Genomic DNA, 19,999 nt, shown 5'->3' with positions numbered 1-19,999 from the left:
ACACTCTAACCTCTTAATAAATTATGCTGTATCCATAAAATAGTGGACTGCATAGCTGTTAAATGATGCCATGATTGTAGATTTATTGGCATGGAGAGATGTTCATGTTAAGGAAATGAGAAAAGCTGGCTCACAAAACATTAAGGAGAGTATCAAATTTTTGTTAAATATTTGTATGTAGTCACATATTTAAAAATTGTGGGATGAAAATCAAATGTTAAATGTCTGGGTGGTGGGATTAATATGGCTTATATTTTGGCTTCGAATATTTTTAACAACTTTACAGGATACAACTGACATATAATGAACTGTACATATTTAAAGGATATAATTTGATAAGTTTTGACATGTGTATATACCAGTGACACCGTATTATTTTCTTAATTGTTCTAAAATGGTGATATATTGTGAGTTTTATGTTTTTAAGGTTTTTTTTTTTTTGCTTTCTATTTTTTAAGTTTATTTTTTAAAGTGGCAGTTTATTTATTTTGGGGGGAGTAATTAGGCTTATTTATTCCTTTATTTTAAATGGAGGTACTGATGACTTCGTGTATGCTAAGCATGCGTTTTGCCACTGAGCTATACCCTCCCCTCTTTTTTGCTTTAAAAAAAAGGAGAGTATATCAGCCATTTAACTGGCTGAGCCAAGAGGGACAGGGATCAGTGCCCACTTCCAGAAGGCTAGGCAGTGGCGGGGAGGCAGGCCTTTCTGGAACCTTGAAAGGGAGGGCCGGAGAACCCAGTGGACTTTGGATCCCTTGTCCCTGGGCCACCTTCTCTCCGGCCTGGGCCCTTCCCTGGGACTGAATGGGTAGAAGAGGGATGGGAGGAGGCCCAGGGCCGAGGCATCTAGACCCCTCTTGCTCTTCCTCAGGAGGCCTCTGCAACCTGTGCTCAGACAGGGCCAACAAGGCGCACATCCTGCAGACAGGGGGCATCCCCCTCATCATCAACTGCCTGTCTAGCCCCAACGAGGAGACTGTGCTGTCCGCTGTCACCACGATCATGTACCTGAGCTCGCCGGGCTCCGGCTCCCACCCCGAGCTGACGGCCGTGCCCGTGGTCCAGTGCATGCTGCGCTTCTCCCTCTCAGCCAACGCAAGGCTCCGAAACCTGGCCCACATCTTCCTGGAAGACTTCTGTTCCCCAAGCCAGGTGGCTGAAGCCCGCAGCTGGGGGGCTCACTCTGCTCTGGGTATCCCACTGCCAAGGACTGAGGCCCCACAGGAGCCCTGACCCAGGGAGAGCCCAGGCCACAGCACCCTGCCTGTTGGAGACCAGACTGAAATCCTGGTGGGGACTCAGGAGGCAGGAACAGTTCTCACTGAGCACCTTCTCCCCAGATGGTGCTTTTTTAACCATTTTAAAGGTGAGTTTTCTCAGCACGACAGACATTTACACTATGATGAAAGGCATCAGAAGATGAGTGGGCAACACGTGGAGAAGGAAATCGAAGGTGGTGCCATTTTCACAGGTGGCCACTCTCCACCAGCTGGAGGTGCAGGTCCTGCTTCCCGGGCCGCCCTGCCATCAGGCTTTCAACCTTGTGTAAGAAGCAACTGGGTCCCTAGAACCAAAGGCTTTGTAAAAACTGTTTCTCCTGAGGAACAGCTGTGCCTGGGGCTTAGGAGAATTGCCTGAGCTTGAGGACATAGACATTAACCACACCCTTAACTGAAGTGTGTGGAGCAATTTTAAGAACTAGAAATGAAAAACTTTGTGGTTAAAAGTATTTCGGGGCTTGGGGAATGTGTGCCTACTCCAGGGCTGTGGAGGCTGGGCTTTGGGCATGGTGGATGCTGGCCTGGAGAACTCTGTGGCCCAGGAGTAACTGTTTATCCACACTGGCCTCTCATCTAGACACGTTAGGGCTTCAAAGAGGAAGATGTGGTCTCTGCTCTTGAATGTTGTAGCTCAGTGACTGTTAACATGGCCATCAGGCCTTAAGACTGAGGCCATGAGAGTGACGACACATCAGAACACAGGCCCAAACCCTTGGAGCTGTGTCTTCCTTCACCACCCCGTGGCCCCTGCCTGGAAGCCCTGGCACGTCTTCTCTGCCGTCAGGATTAGTAAGGGATCCCTGTCCCTGGAAGTGCGCTCAGGCTCAGAGGAGCTTCAGGAAGCAAGTAAGGGATGTTCAAGGCAGTCAGAGGACCAGATACTGACATGAAGCCTATGGCTTAGAGTCCAGGGCATGCTGGTCAGCACAGGGGAAGGGGTGTGGGCCCCCGTGGAAAGTTGGGATTCAGAGCAGTGGAACGTCCTGGCCTCCCTTTGGCATTCCCTTAAAGTTGACCTTTTACATGGCCAAGGAAAGGCATATTCGAGAGGAATGGTATCCAGGTGGATATGGAGGTGCACAGATTATGGGACTAATAGACTAAGGAGATGTGAAAGGAAGAGGGAAAGGCCTCCTTATCAGCCTGTATTCCAGTTGCCCCCATGGGGCTCCTATCCCTTTACTTCCCCAAATAAACAGCCTGAAGAGAGCAGTGAGCCAAAGCATTTTATTAAAAAGGTTCCTGATTTCCCCACCATGCTTCCATGCCAGCTCTCTTGGGAGGTTCCAGGTGGCTGGCATGGTGCTGGCGGGGGTCACTGCGATGATGCTGCCTGTCACTCGGTTCTGCCACGGTTCCTGCTGGCCTGCCTTCCCTTCCTTAAGCTACTGTCTGCTGCCAGGGTCCTCAGCTTACTCCTGTGGCAGCCTCAGGCCGGTTCAGTCGCGCTGCATGGTTCGCCTCTTGCTGTCTATAATCTCCTTCCAGTTGTCACTCCAGGAGAACAGCCGTCTCCTTGTTGGGGGCAAGACCAGGTGCTGGTTGTGGCAGCAGGTGAACAAGATGTGCTCCCAGCGTGGGGTCTCCTCTTGGCCTGGGACAGGACATGGGAGGAAGGCAGGAAACATACAGTCTGTAATCTGGTTATTTGTGCTCCCTCTCCCTAATCCCAGCCGGCCAGATGCCTGGAGGTTGCTAAGGAAAATGGCTCCCACCTTGAATGGTGTCATTGTCATCAATGAGCAGGTCCCCTAAGACCACCGTCTTGTCTCTCGTCAAGATAATGCGCTCCACAAACTGGGGCCCCAGGTGCTTCTCCACCCAGCGGTACTGTGTAGTGGGCACAGGTCTGTCAGTTGAGCGTGATGGGCCCCTGAATTCAGGGCCAGTCAGCAAGTAGGTGTGAGGGAGGGTCTACAGCCCTTGAGAGAGATTGCTCCCCCCACCCCCGTGTTTCTGCTGGTTTGTTTTACAAATCAGGCTTTAGGAAGTGCCGAGGCAACCGCACCTTCTCGCCCACACAGTGGTCATATTTCATCAGAGGACTGGTGCAGATGAAGACTTGGGTGCTGCAGGGAAGGTGCAAAAGTTGGACAGGGTGGTGACAGCCCTTGCTCCCCACCACCCCTCCCTCCCCACCCTTCCTCACTCCTGCATGTCATTCATCTCCCGCATGGCTTCCAAGGCTCCAGGGATGGGCTCCAAGTCTAGGAAAAAGCCTGGGGCTTCATACACACTGGCCACTTTGTCCTGAAAGATACAGTGTTCCTGTCCTGGCTCTGCTCCCGGCAGATCTCTCCAGCCCCAGCGAGGACTCTCAAAAGTAAGGTTCCTGAGGGTCTTCGGCCCCCAAATCAGAGCCTCAGGTAGAGGAGTTTGTGTAGGGGTAAGTACTCCCCCAGACTGTCTTGTCCTGAGGTGAACTGTGGATTCCGAAGTGAAAGCTTTGTTAATTTTAAACAGAGAGGTGCCTCTGGACACAGAGCAGAGACAGTCCTGATCTGACCAAAGGGAGGGCTCCCCAATCCCAGGTGCCCTATGAGGTTGGGGCTCCCCGCTCCCAGGTGTCCTGTGGGGCTGGGGCTCCCCGCTCCCAGATGTCCTGTGGGGCTGGGGCTCCCCGCTCCCAGGGTCGCTCTCCACCCCCGTTCACTCCCTACCGCCAGGTCTGGGCGCAGGGCTCGGTACTGCTCGCTGGCGAGGAAGCCGCGGCGCTCTTCCAGGGGCACATGTGGCTCCCCGGGGAATCTTCGGCGGAAGCCCCGCAGGAGGCCGGTCTCGAAGTCGGCCAGCACGCCGTCCATATCCACCAGCACCCGCACGGGCCGCGTGTGCCGCGCCGCCATCGCCATTGCCATCGCCGCGAGGCAGGGGACCCGGCCGGAAGCGTGGAAGCGCCGGGAGCGGGAGCCGAAGCGGAGCTGATCGCCTACCGCTGCTTCCGGAGACCCCTGGGTGGGCGGGGCCGACCAGGGCTAATTTGCATGGGCCCGGTGTGCCCCGCCCTGCGGAAGGGCGAGAGCTTCCCAGGTTCCCCAGGACTCCGCGTGGCGCCGGCCTGGGTCACTTTTCTGGTCTGAGGACGCGCCCGCGTGCACATCGGCTGCCCCCCAACTCTGTAGCAGACGTCCCCGCTCACCCCACAGATTGCTTGGGGGCAGACCTTACAGGGGCCTGACCCGGGACTGTGCTAAATACTGAGAAGCGGCTTCTAACAAGGAGTCAAGACTTATAAAACCGGTGGGGTTGGCTCCATCTTTCTTAGAATCCATACCTGGCCCCCATGCTTGTGGGGACCCCAAAAGCAGAGTTCCCACGGCGTCAAGGCAGCACCAACCCAAGACTTGAATATGGGGGCTCCCAGTAGCTGTTTGAAGTAAATGAATCTGTTGAAGACCATTGGTTCGTGTGAGCCGAGCTCCTCAGAGATGAGTTCATAAACCAGAGTCTGCTTGAAACATGGGAGCATCTAGTTTAATCATCCAATCTCACTTGGAAGAGACGATTTTCCACCAGGTAAACCGGACTGTCCTCCTTTTTATGGAACTGACACTTCTCTAGAATTGGCAGCTGTATCCTAGAAAATGCTGAACATTGCTGTTCTGTTGGCTTTCGTTTTGTAGATTTAACACAATTTCCTGACAAATGCAAATATATTTACCTACAAATTAGATTCAGATTTGAGTCTGTGACCCATCTGTCTATAGTTCCCCAGTTGAGCACCCTAGTACTTCCAAACCAGTGTAACAGACACATTAGGAAGGGGAGCCTGGTGATCGAATATTAAAACGCTTAAGCAGTAGAATCAGCAGTAGCAATTAAGTACTGAGTCCTGGGCTGGCTTTTTTCTCACCTCCTTTACCAAGCCAGTGAAATCACACAACTGTGTAAAAAGTCCAGACTGTCAACGAAATGCTAGATTCTTCTGCCGTCATCATTTTAAGATCATTGAACTTCACTTTCTAAACCCTAAGCTTTTTTGGGGGGCGGTGGTAATTAGGTTTATTTAGTACTTATTTATTCTTAGAGGAGGTACTGGGGATTGAACCCAAGACATCATGCATGCTAAGAAGTGGCTTCTAATAAGGAGTCAAGACTTCTTAAACTTGTGGGGTTGGCTCCATCTCTGCTCTACCATTTGAGCTATACCCTCCCCCTCCTAAACCCTAAGCTTTCTAAGTGGAAATTCAACACCCTTAGCAAACATGTTTACATAGAATTTTCTAAAATCATTAATAGTACCAGAATGGCTGGCAGAACTATCCCTCAGAACACCTTCTGACTAGGCACTTACCTTCATAGAATAAAAAAACTAAAGCCAAGTTACAAGTTGTGACACAAATTAGGGACCTCTCAAAAAACAAATTAAGGACCTCTTTCCTAGGAGGAGCTCCACCATTACTGAGAGAACGGGTGCAGGTTTCCTACCTCCAAAGAGTCATAGCAGGTCAAGCTGTTTGTAGGGCCAATCTGTTTTAGTGAAACTAGAAGAATCCTGTAAGCATAGCTGTTCATTCTCCATTTCGCAACTGCTTTATATGATTAGGAAGGAAAACTTAACACCCCGACAAACTGTAATTACTTACTCTCCCCAGAGATGCTCAATAGGTCAAATGAGCGGGTGGTTACCCACTAGGCTTGAATCATCTCAATCATGGGAGTTTTTAAAGGTGACCTCATTCAAAGGTCTTTTAAAATTTTTTTTAGTTTTTTTGGGGTGGCAGAGGGAATTAGGTTTATTTATTTAAAGGGGTTGAACCCATGACCTTGCGCATGCTAAACATGCTTTCTGCCCCTGAGCTATCCTCCCCCCAGCCCCACACCGGAAGATCTTTAAGTTAGGAAATTGAGCCCCCAAATGACAAGCTCAAGAACACAGCTGCTCAGTAGCACAGCTAAACCTAAAAAGCTAGGTCTCACAGTGCCCCAGTTTGGACATTTCATATAGCATGTTGATCTGGAACTTTCTGCCTAGAACCCTGTGAGCTTCCTCCCATCTTCCTGAGAGGACTTAAGACATTACACATGGACCCTTTCTTCGGAGCCTTTCTTTGACCGCCCACCATTGAGAAGTACCTTGCAAGCATGAGGGGACTCAAAATTTTGAATGTTATCACCGAGCACAGATGGTAGGTAGTAGATGAGTCTAGTGTATTAGCTAATAATTATTTTGGATACCAGTTATACATGTTAGTCCTGTATTTTACTACCAGGTATCAGTTAATTATTTTGGCCTTTTGAACTCATGCTCTGCCTTTCAACCTGTTTTCTTTAAAGACAAGTCCACTTCCCTCTGGGCCTTACTATTACTCTTTTAATTTTAATGGCTCATCAAATCCCTGGGCGGCAGGATTGACAGCACCAAAGGAGAATGCAACTGAACAGGTAGAACAGTGAAACAATCTCAAAAAAAGATGACACAGGACACAGTGTTTCAAAATGTGTACATTGTTTACTTTAAGCAACAATCCAGGATTGTGAAAGTACAACACACATTTTAAGGATGAGACTTTCATTTCATGGTCTAGCACCAGCATCATGCACACAGCTTCAAGTTATCTAAGAAGAGCACTGCCCCCGTGGGGTCCGTGCACCACGAAGACCCACTTCTGTGTGGTCCCCGCCCTTGCTTCACCACCTGGAATCCATCAATTTGAGTGTACATAGAAGCCTTCCTCTGCGTGGGAGCAGCGGGCTTTGCTCAGCCAGTCAGGTTAGTATCTGGCTTAAAGGTTTCTTAAGGTTCAGAAAGGTAAGGTTTTTTTATTTTGTTTTTTTTTTTTTTTGCTTTGCAGGCAGCAAGGCATGAGGCGCAGGCCTCTATCACTCCGTATGGCACAGAAGATGCTTTTAGCAAAGGGCACTGACAAGTCAGGGCAACGCCAAGTAAGTTCGGCATGAAAACAACTTTGTTTGGGGGCCTGAAGGGACAGCGCCTGTGGACTGTCTACTGGCCTGTCCAGTGCAGGCTTGGTAAACCCAAGTAAAGCTGACAAGAAAAGGGTTTTAAAAACCTCAGTACAAAAGACCCTCTTAACACATTTAGAACCAAATGATTTGTTCTTAAAAACACGGTACTAAGTGTCACAAAGCTTTTCCCTCCAATCTACTACTAGAAAACACTCATGCCATGGCCTACAGACCCAGAGGAATCAGGACAGACTGTGAACCTGTTCTTCCAAAACAAAAATAAAATTAAAAAAAAAAAAAAGACAGCAGTACATAAAGTGCTTCTTTTTTAATGAAACAAATCCAAAAAGATGTACAGTCAGGCTCAAGTTGTGCAGTTCACAAGCATGGAGAAAACAAACAGAACGACAGAGTTCAGGGCAGGCGGAGCTAACCCAGGACGAGGCTAGACTTGCCACCAGGAGGGTTTCTCCGGGACGGCACCGGGGCCGGCGCCACCGGGCTGGGCACAGGGGCGGCGGGCACGGGCTTCTCCTCGCTCTGCCCCAGGCTGGCCTGCAAGTCTGTGTCCACGTTTTCTAGGAAAACAGAGAATGAAATGAAGGCTACTAAGGCTAATAACTATTCCCGGGGAAGATGCAAAGAGTCTATTTGAAGATGGGTCAAACCATACCTAGAGCTACAAAGAAGAAACCAACAGTCACCAACCATGTGGCCCCTATCCAGGATTAACCATTGTTACTGTTTCCCCATATTTGTCCCCAGGCCTTTGCTGTGTAGGTTCTTTTCTACAGTTCATCAATACATGAAGACATATATACGAGTTGTGTGCATTCCTCTAGTCCATTTGTTTGATGTATGTTTTGTATATATTTTCCAGCAAATAACACAGAACACTGCTTTTGTATTTTACTATAAATGATACCAACTTTAAAAAAAAATTCCTATTTATACACATGGTCATAATTCAGCTTGCTTAATTAACTGCTTTATAGTATATATTAGAGAAGAGTATTTATGATTAACCCTCTACTGATAGCAAAAAACAGAATCAATCCAACCCTTCCCAAGCTGTAATGTGTACACTCTGGAACGTGTGCCCACAGGGACACAGGGCTGTCATCTTCAATTTGAACAGACATTACACACCACCTTTCTGGGTGGTTGTACCAAGGTCTACCCCACCACCCATGTCAAAATATGCTCCCCTTACATCTTTCCACATCTACCACCTGGTAACCACCTTACTTTGACCTCTGCCAAACTGATGCGTGAAAACTACTACTCACTTATTACTAAAGAATCTACTGTCCCCCTACTGAGTGGTAGTAACATCTCAGTAATCAGGTCAGTGCCATTATATTAACCTGGCACTTTCCACATTAAAGTCTTGAGAATTGGTGTATTATTATCCAATATCCTAGCTATCACTTGGCTGATTCACTGACTTGTGAAATTCCCAGCAAGCATGTATTCTTAACTGGGTAGTTTCTACTGATTCAAAGTCAAGAGTGACTGCAAAAGAAAAGGCACTGGATTTTCTGTGAAAGGTAATTCCTACAGAGTTTGATAGTTTGAGGCATGTTAAGACTTATTTTTAATTTGTTAAAGAAACACCAGGTCTCATTTCCATGTTAAAGCATCAAAGTAACTTCAGTTGTGTAATCTAACACCTGCCTTAGAATAATCACACACAAAGAGGCACTTCTAGTGTAGAAAATTAAACACTAATTTATGAGACTTGGGAGAAAAACTACTTTCAGGGTTAAAGACATTTATTCCCTCCTCTAGTTTAGAAGTTCCAAGACCGGAAGTAGTGGAACAGAAATACCGGTTATGGTATGTACTAAGACCTTCCTGTGGTCTCATACTAGACACCAATGAAAAGTACCAACTTCGAAAAAATGTACTTTAAGTTCCTCAAAGGCAAAAACATTAAAAGTACATGTTCCTAAAACCACCTGTACAGAGTTTTGATTTAGCCACCTAAAACCAAGAAGTCCAATGGGGGAGGCCTTAGATCAGAAATACAACATCTCAGACATAGACTACTGCTGCTTTGAAGATTTCATTTGATGAATTTTGGGAACATTTGATAGCACTTATAAGGCATATAATGTCCTATACTATCCAACATGTAAAACTCCAGCATGCAGCTTTCCAAGACAATGGCGCTCAGGGTTATGAATTAAAGCTTGGAGGGAAAGGGCTACCCTTTAGCTTAGCAACTGGGTCAAAGGCGTCAACATCAAGCACCCAAGTCCTCCGACAAAGTGCCCTTAAATAACCCTAAAAACCTACATTTTAAAATAATCTGACTACAGACCATGAACTCAGCCTGAGCCAGCGTATCCGTTCAAGCTGTTTGATTTCAGCTGCGAGAACACGGCCTCCCCACTGCACAGGATCTAACTGGATTCCACACTGTCCGCACCGAGCAGCTAGTGAGTACTTCTGAAGGACACAAAGTTATCTTTCAGCTCTACCGTGGGAGTTTATCTCTGTAAAATGATAAATAAGCTAATTCCCACTAATCTTCTGCTTGTTCCTCATAATTATTGGAACTGTTCTGTCTTTCAAAACTAGGTAACATCCCAAAAAAGAAAAGGGGGAGGAAAAAAGGGCACATGGAGACTAAACAGCAGGCCTTGGTTTAGATGCTCGTTTGTCCAGTCAGAAATACTCCAGCCAGAGAAGGTGGAGGTCCAGTTACTTCATCTGGTTAGTCTACATAATGACATAAGTAAGGGTTTAGGAACTTCTATAGGACTTGACAGAGAAGGCTTTTGTCTACTGAATCCAATAATTTTTAAATGGGGTTTTAAACAAAAACACTTCCACCATAATGTACATCTTTTATACTCCTGACTTGTCTTTCTTCTTTGGCACATCAATAAGGTGACTGAATAGACACCAATGTCAGAAGAGAAAAAATGATGCACCTTAAGGATCAGGAGACTAGAACCACTAGAAGACACAGCAGACCATCAAACTTGCCTGAAGGCAGGGAAAGACTTGGGCCTGAACTTCCTGGAACTTCTCTCCCTCTTTCTGAAAGATTTCAAAAGCCCTCCTTGTAGCCATTCCTGTGTTAACTCCCCAAAAGATGGAGGCAGTATATCCAGAAAAATCTGTTTTATTTAACCTGAGCAGAGTAGCTTAACTTTGCAGTCAAGTTGGCAACAGAACTGGGGCTGACCTTTACTCATCAGACATGTCCCTGAATGACTGTCCCCCTTGTCGTTTTATGACAAATGAGCTAAAAGTAGTAACAGTCAGGAACACAGAATAATCAGGTGGCAAAACTGATTGATCATTTACAAAAAAAGACCTGTCATACTATAGAACTATGTGCTGTTTCACCTGAAGAATCTATAACACACTGAACTGGGGGTACTATTATTAGGACAAATGACACATCTTTTCCTAAGTTCTCACACAGTTCTCTAGGTTCCCCAAATTTCTAATTATAACCATTGGCCCAAATTAGTGAATAAAGATTAGCTGATTCTTGCTAAATAAGGTCTGACAGTAGAAGTATTTCAGAATACAAAAAGCCCAGAATCAGAAAGCCTAGATTTTTTTTTTTTTAACCTCCAGAACAGTCTATCTAAAAGGTGGACAGGAGCAAGTCTAGCCCTTCAGTCCAGTGAGAAAGCAACCTGTCCACTGAGGAAGAACCCAGGTCATGCTCACAGGGGTTCATAAGATTCCCCTCCCATCATGTCCATCAAGAAACACTGAGTAGGGGGAGGGTGTAGCTCAAGCACAGCGCATGCTCAGCATGCATGAGGTCCTGGGTTCAATCCCCAGTACCTCCATTAAAAAAAAAAATTAATTAAATAGACCTAATTACCCCCCCAAACAAAACAAAAACCTAAAAATCATCAAAAAAAAATTTTTTTTTTAATTAAAAAAATAAAACAAACAAACAAAAAAACACTGAGAGGACAGAAGAGAAATGTGGTTCTTATATATTTCTGTTTCCTTGGAAGACTGCCTCACAAAATGTAATGGGAGAAAAAGGCCACGAGGAAGCGGCTTTGTTCATCCTCCTGGACCAGAGGGCCCTGTGGCGGCTGCATGTCACCGGGTCAACTTCAGCCTGATTGCTACTGCCCAGCACATGTAACCCTCTCATTACACGCACCAGTAATTCTCTGCTACTCATTAAAGACGTGCCAACAAGTACTTCAAAGACTTAAAATGATTAGCTCCTTTCCACATATAATTGATAATATGGGTGCTAACTGAAAATTTACATCTGCCCGTTAAATCATCATTTATGAGATCACAGGGTTACCAGTGTCTTGCTGGATGAGCACCTCAATATATAATCAAACACGCTTTTTAAATTAAACGCTGTGGGCTGAGCTTGAAATGCCAGAGACTTTTACTAAAAAGCTCTCATTGAGTGTAACAAATGCCAACTTGATTGATATACATATATTCTTAAAGGATTCTCTGGGGTTTTTCCCTTTTCTAGTACATTTCTAGCATTGCTCTCACTGTCGGCCGATACCAAATGTGGACATACATGCTTGCGAACTTTCCAGCTTCATTTTTCTTTCCCCTCCACCTAGAGGAAACTGGCAAAGCCAGCTTCACTCCTCAGTCTCTTTTGCCAAGACACGATTTGAATTAAAATTTCAGTCTATCCTAAAACCATTTATAAAACCAGAAATTGTGATACTTTTCCAGAAGTACTCACCATGAACGTCACCTTCTCCCTAGAAAACAACAAAAAAAAAATTAAAAATTTACTTCAGATTTCAATTTTGCAACACATAAATAAAATAATCATAGTTTTCAAAGAGACAATAGCTTCTCTGAACTATTTCACAACTGCAAAATTTTGTTTCCACGTGGTCAAGTTCAGGGTCAGGCTGCCATTACAATAAGCAACCTTTATTCAACCTGGGACAATGCAACACAAAAATACTGCTGGGCAAACTGCCCCAACGCCAGTAACATGCCTGAAACACCAAATAAACCTTAACATTTACGCTGATGACCTAGTATCAGTATTTCAGGGTATCTTTTATCAGAACAGGAAACCAGCAAACCCATCCTTCCATCCCCGCTTCCTTTCTCCCAGTCTAGCTGCTGAGGGGACTCTGTCAAGTCCATAGCCCTCCTACAGGTCCCCCCCGCACTCAGCTGGCTGATGCCTCCAGGTTCTCTGAGGTCCCTACTCAGGAGGATTCCCACCAGGCTTTCCAGACACACACCTGGGGGCTCAGGGGCTGGGCTCACCTGCAGACAACTGATGGTAACACCCATGCTGCCGTCTCCCGGAGCTCAGCTTAAAATGACTGGGCAACATCTGCCCACAACTAAAACAGTCCTTGAACGCAGAAATGCTACTACGTATGAGATAGGTAGCAAATGCGTATGGTCCAGTTTCAAAAATCAATACTGAAGGATGGAGACTAAACCTAACGGTAGAAGAGACAGGTGAACAGACCACTCACCTAGAGCGGTGAGCTACTCTTTATCAGTCTTCCACCACCAATATGCTCAGTTCCTCTCCTGGTGATCTCTGTGTAAAACTCCAGCGGCAGCTCTTAGTACAATAGGGTGGAACTGAATTTCTAAAACTGTATTAACCTCAAAGCCTGTCTTGCCCCCCGTTGTTGGCCCACTGACCTTCAGATCTAAGAAGTCTCCAGAGTTTGCTTCAGAAGAGTTCCTTCTCTGGGGTCCAGATGACTCAGAATCTTCCCTGCCACCACTGGACTTTGTACCTGAGTCAAAATGCACTTTCTTAAGGAACACAATGGAAAGAACTGAAGCAAAATACTATTTAATGTGTTAGTTTCATGTTACAAAACGAGCAGACTGTGTTAGGGAGGTAAGTTACGTAGCACATGGACGAAATAACCCGATCTGACGGCAGTCCTTACTCTGCCATCACACAGACTCTCAGTATTTCCCACTTCTTACTCCCAGTCTCTCCGCCAGCGACAAGTTTCAGCAGTTGTTTATCTCATGCTTAAGCTAGATTTTGCTCCTCCGCACAAAGCCAGCTCAGGTGGTTCTGCTGGGCCTGTCCCTTGACCAGTGACCACAAATAAAAGTGGTACCTGCCGACTTGGCCCACGACGGGGGATTTTCCTCAGGTGTCCCAAAGATGCTGGAGGCCATTTTGTTCCTCCTCACAGGTTGTTCTGTTGGCTCATCAAAACCTAACGAAAAATTGGATCCACCACCTGGAGGCCGCAAGACCCTAAGAATGATGGCAAAACATCAATTTCAGATCACACCAGAACATTTCTCAGCATAAACGTTTTCAGACACCTTTCACTTCATTTCCCTCACCCACTCATTCTACTTTCCCCCTGACAAAACAGAGCTGCTACTGGGGAAAAGGAATTGCCTCTATCACGGTATAAATTCAACACTGGATGTTAAGATATGAGACGCTGCTTACACCTGTAGTGAGGCTGGGCACCACACAAGGCAGCTGAAACAGCCTGGCTGGCGTCCCCTTTTAGGAAATTGCGAAAACCTAATGGATCTTGTCCACTGGACACATTTACAAAGAAGTTTAGAAGCACACCTTGTCATTTATTTAAAAAGCAGTTCTATCTTTATTTTCAACAAAATTCTTTAAAATAGAAGAATGGGGGAAGGGTATAGCTCAGTGGTAGAGCACATGCTTAGCATGCAGGAGTTCCTCGGTTCAATCCCCTGCACCTCCGTTTGAAAAAAATATAAATAAACAAACAAATAACCTAATTACTCCCCACCAAAAAAGGGAATATATCCCTGGTTGTAAAAAAAAATAAAAAAAAAAAAGTAAAAAGTAAAAAATTTAAAAAAGGAAGACCATACATATAAAAGTTAATTTGACCAATTTAGAAGCCCAAGGAGAGGTGATGATCATCCCTCCTTGTCTCGACATTGCCAGCAAGCCCTGTGTGCACACTTGCACCTCACTCTTCTCACTAATCACCTGAGCGACCAGCCACAAGGAGAAAGTTAACGTGAAACTGTCCAGGCCTCCAGGGCAGGCCCCATACCACCCATGATATTTACACACCATCCATAGCTTTTTTGTTTGACAGGGAAACACAGCACTCTCACATTTCCACAGCTTCTTGCCACAGGCTGACCAATTTGCCCCCTCCTTGGAAAAAATTTAATTTGTCATGCCACCGCTCAAAACACAGAAAATGGAGATGGCTTCACGGAAAGATTTTCTCACTACAGATTCAGTTCCTTTACTGGTAATGGAAGCGGTCTGTTTTTCTATTTCTTAAATCATTTTGAGTAAGAAACATTTTTCTGGGAATGTGTTCGTTTTTATCTAAGTTTCCAAATAAATATGGCCATCATTTGTAAACTCAGCTCCTTATATTAGAAAAGAAAGGGAAAATTAAATACTTTAGGTATCAACTTTTCTAAGTACTGCTCTAGAGGCATCCCTGATTTTTTTTTCCTTTGCTATTGTTCCATTCTAAACATTTTCTGATTTCCAATATTTTTTTGACCCATAAATTATTTAAAAGTGCATTTGTCGGGGAGGGTATAGCTCAGTGGTGGAGTGCATGCTTAGCATGCAAAGGTCATAGGTTCAATCCCCAGCACCTCCATTAAAATAAATAATAAATAAACCTAATTACCTACCCCCCCAAAATTTAAAAAACCCCTCTAAAGTAAAATAAAAGTGCATTTGTGAGTTTCCAAACTTAAGATCTTTCTAGTTCACTGATTTCCAGCTTTTAATTGTAAAGCTGACAAAGTCTGTATACTTGTTCCTTTGAAATTTGATGTGTTTTATGGCTTAATATGCAGTCAATTTTGTAAATCTTCTGTATGTGCTTGAAAAGAATGTATATTTGCCAGTGTCTACTAGATAAAGCCTGTTGGTCGAGTTGTTCAAATCTACTCATTTTTAAATATGTTTTATCACTTACTGAGAATCTTACCAACTACTGCAATGGGGATTTTGTCATTTTCTCCTCAGAAATCTGTCAAGATAGAGTTCTCTCTCGAAAAGACAACTACTGAGTATTTTATGTAGTTCAGTATGGAGAACTGAACTGGGGTAACTGGCTAGCCATTTTGATTAAACAAACAAAATATATATCCCTAACTCATTTCATTTACCAAAATAAATTCCAGCTAGGTCAAACATTTCAATTTAAAGACTAAAAACAGAGATACCAGAAGAAAACACGTACGAGTCTTGAAGAAATGGGCTTTCCTTCTAAGCACAAGATGAAAGCCAGAAACCATGAAAAATGGACAGATTAAACTTGACAAAAATACACATACTTGACAAAAGATAATATAAATGCTTTTTAAAATAATTAGAAGAATCACAAGAGAAAATGGACAAAAGGTATTCACAGACAATTAAAAAATATGGATAGTCTCTAAAGGTTAAAAATTCAAATTCACTAGCAAATAAGTGACATTTAAAACAAAAGGATTTTTTTTTGCTTACTAGACTGTTAAAGATGAAAAATGGTGGGGAGGGGAAGGGTACAGCTCAGTGGCAGAGTGCATGCCTAGCGTGCACAAGGTCCTGGGTGCAATTCCAAGTACCTTCATTAAAAAAAGAAAAAGAAAAGAAAGCCCATTCCCAGCATGAATTAAAGTGTGAGAATATAAATTTGCACAAACGTTCTAAAGGACATTTTGATAAAACATATCAAATGTTTAAGTTTGCATCTTACATGAACCAGCATTTCTACTTTCAGAAGTTATCCTAGGAAGACCATCAGACACACATACTTGCAGGCACAAGGCTTGGTTAAGCCGAGGCAGAACGGAAGGAAATCAGACAAAAGCTGCCTCTCAACCACATTTCAGTTCTAACCCATCTTCACCAATCTCGTCAGGCCACTTTCTTCACTACTCCATGAACTGTTCTGGCTTATCTCCACCTCCCAGATTTCTTCCTGCCCAGAGCACTCTCCACCCCTTCCTCAGTGACCATTTCAAATCCAGCCCATTTCTTAAGCCTCCTCCACGAAGCCAAGTGGTAGAGCGCTCCAAGATCCTGAAGAATGACAAGTAGAAGATGTTAGACATCCTTTCCTTTTAGTCACCAACTCTTTCTGTAAAGGGTCAAATAGTAAATATTTTTGGCTTGTGGGTCATTTGGTCTTTTGCAACAATTCAGCTCCATCCCATAGCACAAAGGCAGCCATGGACAACATGAAAACGATGTGTGGCTACGTTCCAATAAAACTTTGTATTTATGGACACTGAAGTTTGATTGTCATGTCATTTTCGCAAGTCATGAAGGATTCTTCTTGCTTTTGTTAACCATTTATAAATGTGAAAATCAGATGCCAGCTGAGCTTGACCCTAGAGGTGGTAGTACGCTGGGCTCTGCACTATCTAGTTCAACAAAACAGCCTCATTTTTAAGAGAACAAAGTCAGGCCCTGAGAAGCTCTAAATAAATTGCCCAACATTAGCTGAGTGACAGAAATGGGGCCAAAACCCTAATCCTCAGTCCCTGGCAGGCACATAAGTGCTCAAAGTGCTTCAATAGAGGAAACACTCAATCCCATTTTTCTCTTTAAACTACATATCTATGCTATGTAGTTGGTGCTTTGATTACCTTTTTTTGTTTTCTAGTTTCTCTAGACTGAATATATTTCTTCTGTAAGTCCTCTAGTGTCCCCCCCCTCTAAATCTAATATTCATTATCTGTTCATATTAAAATTCAATACTCAATTTACATTAAATAAAAATACCAGGGTGGGGTGGGGTGGGGTGGGTATTATAGCGCAGTGGTAGGGCGCCTGCTTAGCATGCACGAGGTCCTGGGTTCAATTCCCAGTACCTCCATTAAAAAAAAAACAAACCCTAAAAAAGTCATTATTTTCCCTATTATAGGGGGGAAGACCCATAGACCCATTGTGCTTTTTGTAACATGTAAAACATTTAAAACCCCACTTTTTTTTTTTTTTGTCAAGTCTCAGATATGAACTATCCACTTAGACTAAATTCATCATGTGAATCAAGATAAATGTGTTCAGGCATATCTTTCATAAGGATAATTTTAGGGTTTGCTAATTAAATTGTTTAAATCATAAAGCTATGTTATACATTCTTGAACAGGCTTTCTCTCATATTAAGAGTTTGAAACGAATAGGTTTTTATTGTTTGTATCTCAAATCACCAGACACTTGAAATGTTAACAATCAGCATTAACTTGCTTCCCTGTCAGCCCCTTCACTCCCTAGAGATTAGATCAATTTTTTTCCTTACTATCATAATTAAACTCTCATGAATTATTTTAGCCAGCTGAAAACCTTCAAAAACCTAAAGAGCCAGGAAATATTTTTTGGCCTTAAAAAAAGAAAAGACACTAGCACCCAACTGCCAGGTTAAAAAGAAAGCGAAAGCTCTGACCGGCCCAACTTTTTAAAGGTCTGTGTTCCTCTTGCCATAGCAGGTACTACCTACTCCGATGACGTCAGTGTTGTAGAGCCCATCTGTAACGGCGAGACATCCCCAAACAAAGGATCTGGCTCATAAGGCAGAAATTATTTCAATTTTATTTTTTAAGATCCTGCTATTCTTTCTGAATGATACATTCAACAACGTAATCAGGATTACGTATCTTGAGACTCAACGAAAATGCGTCCATGCACTGCGGATAGCAATTTTCAGAAAATCACTCTTTTTCTTTCTTCTCTCTTTAAATCCCAGAGTTCCCGTATAACCTCTGCAGATCATTCCCTACCACAGTAAATTTACAATGTGTTTATGGAGACAGGAAAATGTTATTGGAGAAGTTTAGGAGAATTAAGTGAGACTATACAAGAAGGAAAGGTAGGAAGTAAATAAAAAGACAATGCTACAGTCTTGAGATCACAATATTGGAAGGAAATTGATGACAAAAGGTGAATGAAAACATTTATTTTGCAGAACCAAAAACCATTCATGGCTCACATTTCAAAGATACATATCAGAAAACCTAGTGAGGATTCATTTGACATGGTTAAATTCTTTATGAAGCACTAAACTGCACTCAACCCCAAAGGATAAAACCTCAGATTTTTTACTATAATGTGTAGAATTTCATATTTCAATCATTGTAGTCTGACCAGCATAAAGTTGACCTCATGGCACAAAATGAAAAACCAAGGTTCAATTTGTTCCAGTGTCCTCTGAAGAAAAAATGATCTCATTGCAAGGATGACAACAGAAGAGGGAGTGACCAGTATTTCTGTAGGTCTACCCTACTTAAGTTCCCCTTCCTCCCAGTAACCCACTAATTTAGTTTTTTTAATCTTTCCTATTCTTTTCTACATTGTGAAAGGGAAAGGAATGGGTTGAAAAGGAATGTCATTTCCAACACCCCCTTTAAAACTCTGCTAAGGCCTGCTTTTTGTCCCCAAGGTCTCCAACCCCTGTGAGACACTGCTATTTCACGGCTGTCTTCCTAGCCCCACAAAATGGCTCCCTTTGTGCCACTTGCCCAAGACCTCAAGGCTGGCCACACATGACTGCCGGTCGTGATCAATGAAGAAGAGATACCCAGAAAAATCTAAGCTTCCTCAACGCCTTGAGCAGGATCCCAGAGACGCCTTATCCCACCTTAAGGAACAGCGTGCATGCTATCAGCCGAGACAATGTGGACGTCTTCCAAGGAATCCAAGCCCTTCTACCAAGTTAGGCAAGTGCTTGGAAAAGGGTCCCAGTCCAAACACTGTGCCCAGTGCCCCCTTCCCCAAACGCAGTGGCATGAGTGGTCAGAAAGGCCCCGGCTACGCAGGTGGAGATAGTACGGAAGAGACAATGGATGTCTCCGGCCCCGCCCAAGAAAAGGAAACCTCCTCCCGCAAGGGAACCGGGGCTAGGGCTGAACTCATTTGGCAAACGTCAAAGCCGGGAGCGAAAAGGTGGGATTCAAAGACCGAGGTCCGAAGGTTTGAGCGCAGAAAAACCCAGTTGGACCGACTCGCTCCCCCTCCCGTCCGGAGGTGGGCGCGGGAGGGGAAGGAGCAGGGGTCTTTCCTTTGTTAGCAGAGGGGAGGCACTTCGCAGAGGGCTGACGACTGGGTGCTGAACGGGGGGTGGGGGTCGCGATGACCAGCCCCGCCCGAGTACAAATACCACCTGCTGGGAGGGCCCAAGCGGGTTAGAGCAGCAAGCCGGACCTGATTGCTGCGGCTGCAGGATCTGACTGCCACGCCGGGCGCGGGGCCGCCACCTGCCCCGGGCCAGAGGCATGAGCGCGTGGCCGGGGGTGGGACAATGGGGCCTGATCGAGGAGCCCCGTGGGCTGCCCGGGCACCTGAGGCCCAAGCCCACTGCCCTGCCGCCCGGCCGGCAATGCCGCCAAGGGGAGAAAGTGAATCCTTCTCGGCACGCAACGACTAACGAAAATCCGCCGCGCTGCAACCTCTAGTGGCCCCGGCCCTCTCCTGCCCCTCGCTCCGGGGTAGGAATGAATGGGAGAGGAGCAGCAATTGGGCGGGGCCGGACCGCCAAGCTTGCCCGCGGCACAAAGGCGGTGCCGGTGGCTGAGACCCGCCGCCCAGCCGGGCGCGAGCGCAGCGCCCCGGGCACGTTACGGCCAACGACCGGCCGCCTGACCCACCCGGCCCCCTTGAGCAGTGGCCCTCTCTCCCCTGAGCCCCGCCGCCTCACCGGGAGCTATTCCTGCTGTTAGGGTCGACGCCCTTGAAGGTGGTGGTGGTGGTCATGGCGCCGAGGAGGGAGGTAGGCTGGCGCGGGAGCAGAGCGCTGAAAGGGTCTGGTCGGAGGGGTGGAGAGCAGCTTCCCACCCCAACGCCGGCCACTGCTGCAGGAGCTTCTGCGGCCTGCTAC

At 45.3% G+C, this 19,999-nt stretch overlaps 3 protein-coding genes across 5 annotated transcripts in view; 1 reads left to right on the top strand and 2 right to left on the bottom strand.

Annotated features, from left to right (window-relative positions):
• The window catches only part of ARMC7 (armadillo repeat containing 7), a 20,168-nt gene extending 12,614 nt beyond the window's left edge, over window positions 1-7,554 (top strand). Inside the window, exons 3-5 of one of the 3 annotated variants that reach the window (XM_064495541.1) lie at window positions 878-4,799; window positions 6,259-6,412; window positions 6,634-7,554. In XM_064495541.1, coding sequence (XP_064351611.1) covers window positions 878-1,236 — 359 coding nt within the window. In that variant the 3' untranslated portion in view covers window positions 1,237-4,799; window positions 6,259-6,412; window positions 6,634-7,554. Of the gene's footprint in view, window positions 1-874; window positions 4,800-6,258; window positions 6,413-6,633 lie in introns of those variants that run through there. The other 2 variants (XM_010998379.3, XM_031469051.2) reach the window with 2 other exon arrangements.
• NT5C (5', 3'-nucleotidase, cytosolic) lies at window positions 2,497-4,141 on the bottom strand. The gene is made up of 5 exons (XM_010998378.3): window positions 3,944-4,141; window positions 3,433-3,533; window positions 3,292-3,352; window positions 2,999-3,113; window positions 2,497-2,877 (listed from the first exon to the last, which is right to left on the bottom strand). Exons 1-5 carry the CDS (start codon window positions 4,139-4,141, stop codon window positions 2,723-2,725), a joined length of 630 nt encoding a protein of 209 aa, XP_010996680.2. The 3' UTR covers window positions 2,497-2,722.
• JPT1 (Jupiter microtubule associated homolog 1) lies at window positions 6,716-19,999 on the bottom strand. Its single transcript, XM_010998380.3, has 5 exons — window positions 19,820-19,999; window positions 13,280-13,422; window positions 12,843-12,940; window positions 11,905-11,923; window positions 6,716-7,771 (listed from the first exon to the last, which is right to left on the bottom strand). Exons 1-5 carry the CDS (start codon window positions 19,873-19,875, stop codon window positions 7,623-7,625), a joined length of 465 nt encoding a protein of 154 aa, XP_010996682.2. The 5' UTR covers window positions 19,876-19,999; the 3' UTR covers window positions 6,716-7,622.

The sequence above is a fragment of the Camelus dromedarius genome, chromosome 16, assembly GCF_036321535.1.
Source record: "Camelus dromedarius isolate mCamDro1 chromosome 16, mCamDro1.pat, whole genome shotgun sequence".
Classification (NCBI taxonomy): Eukaryota; Metazoa; Chordata; class Mammalia; order Artiodactyla; family Camelidae; genus Camelus; species Camelus dromedarius.
Note: the sequence above shows the minus strand (reverse complement) of the source record. Positions and strands in the feature narration are given on the sequence as shown.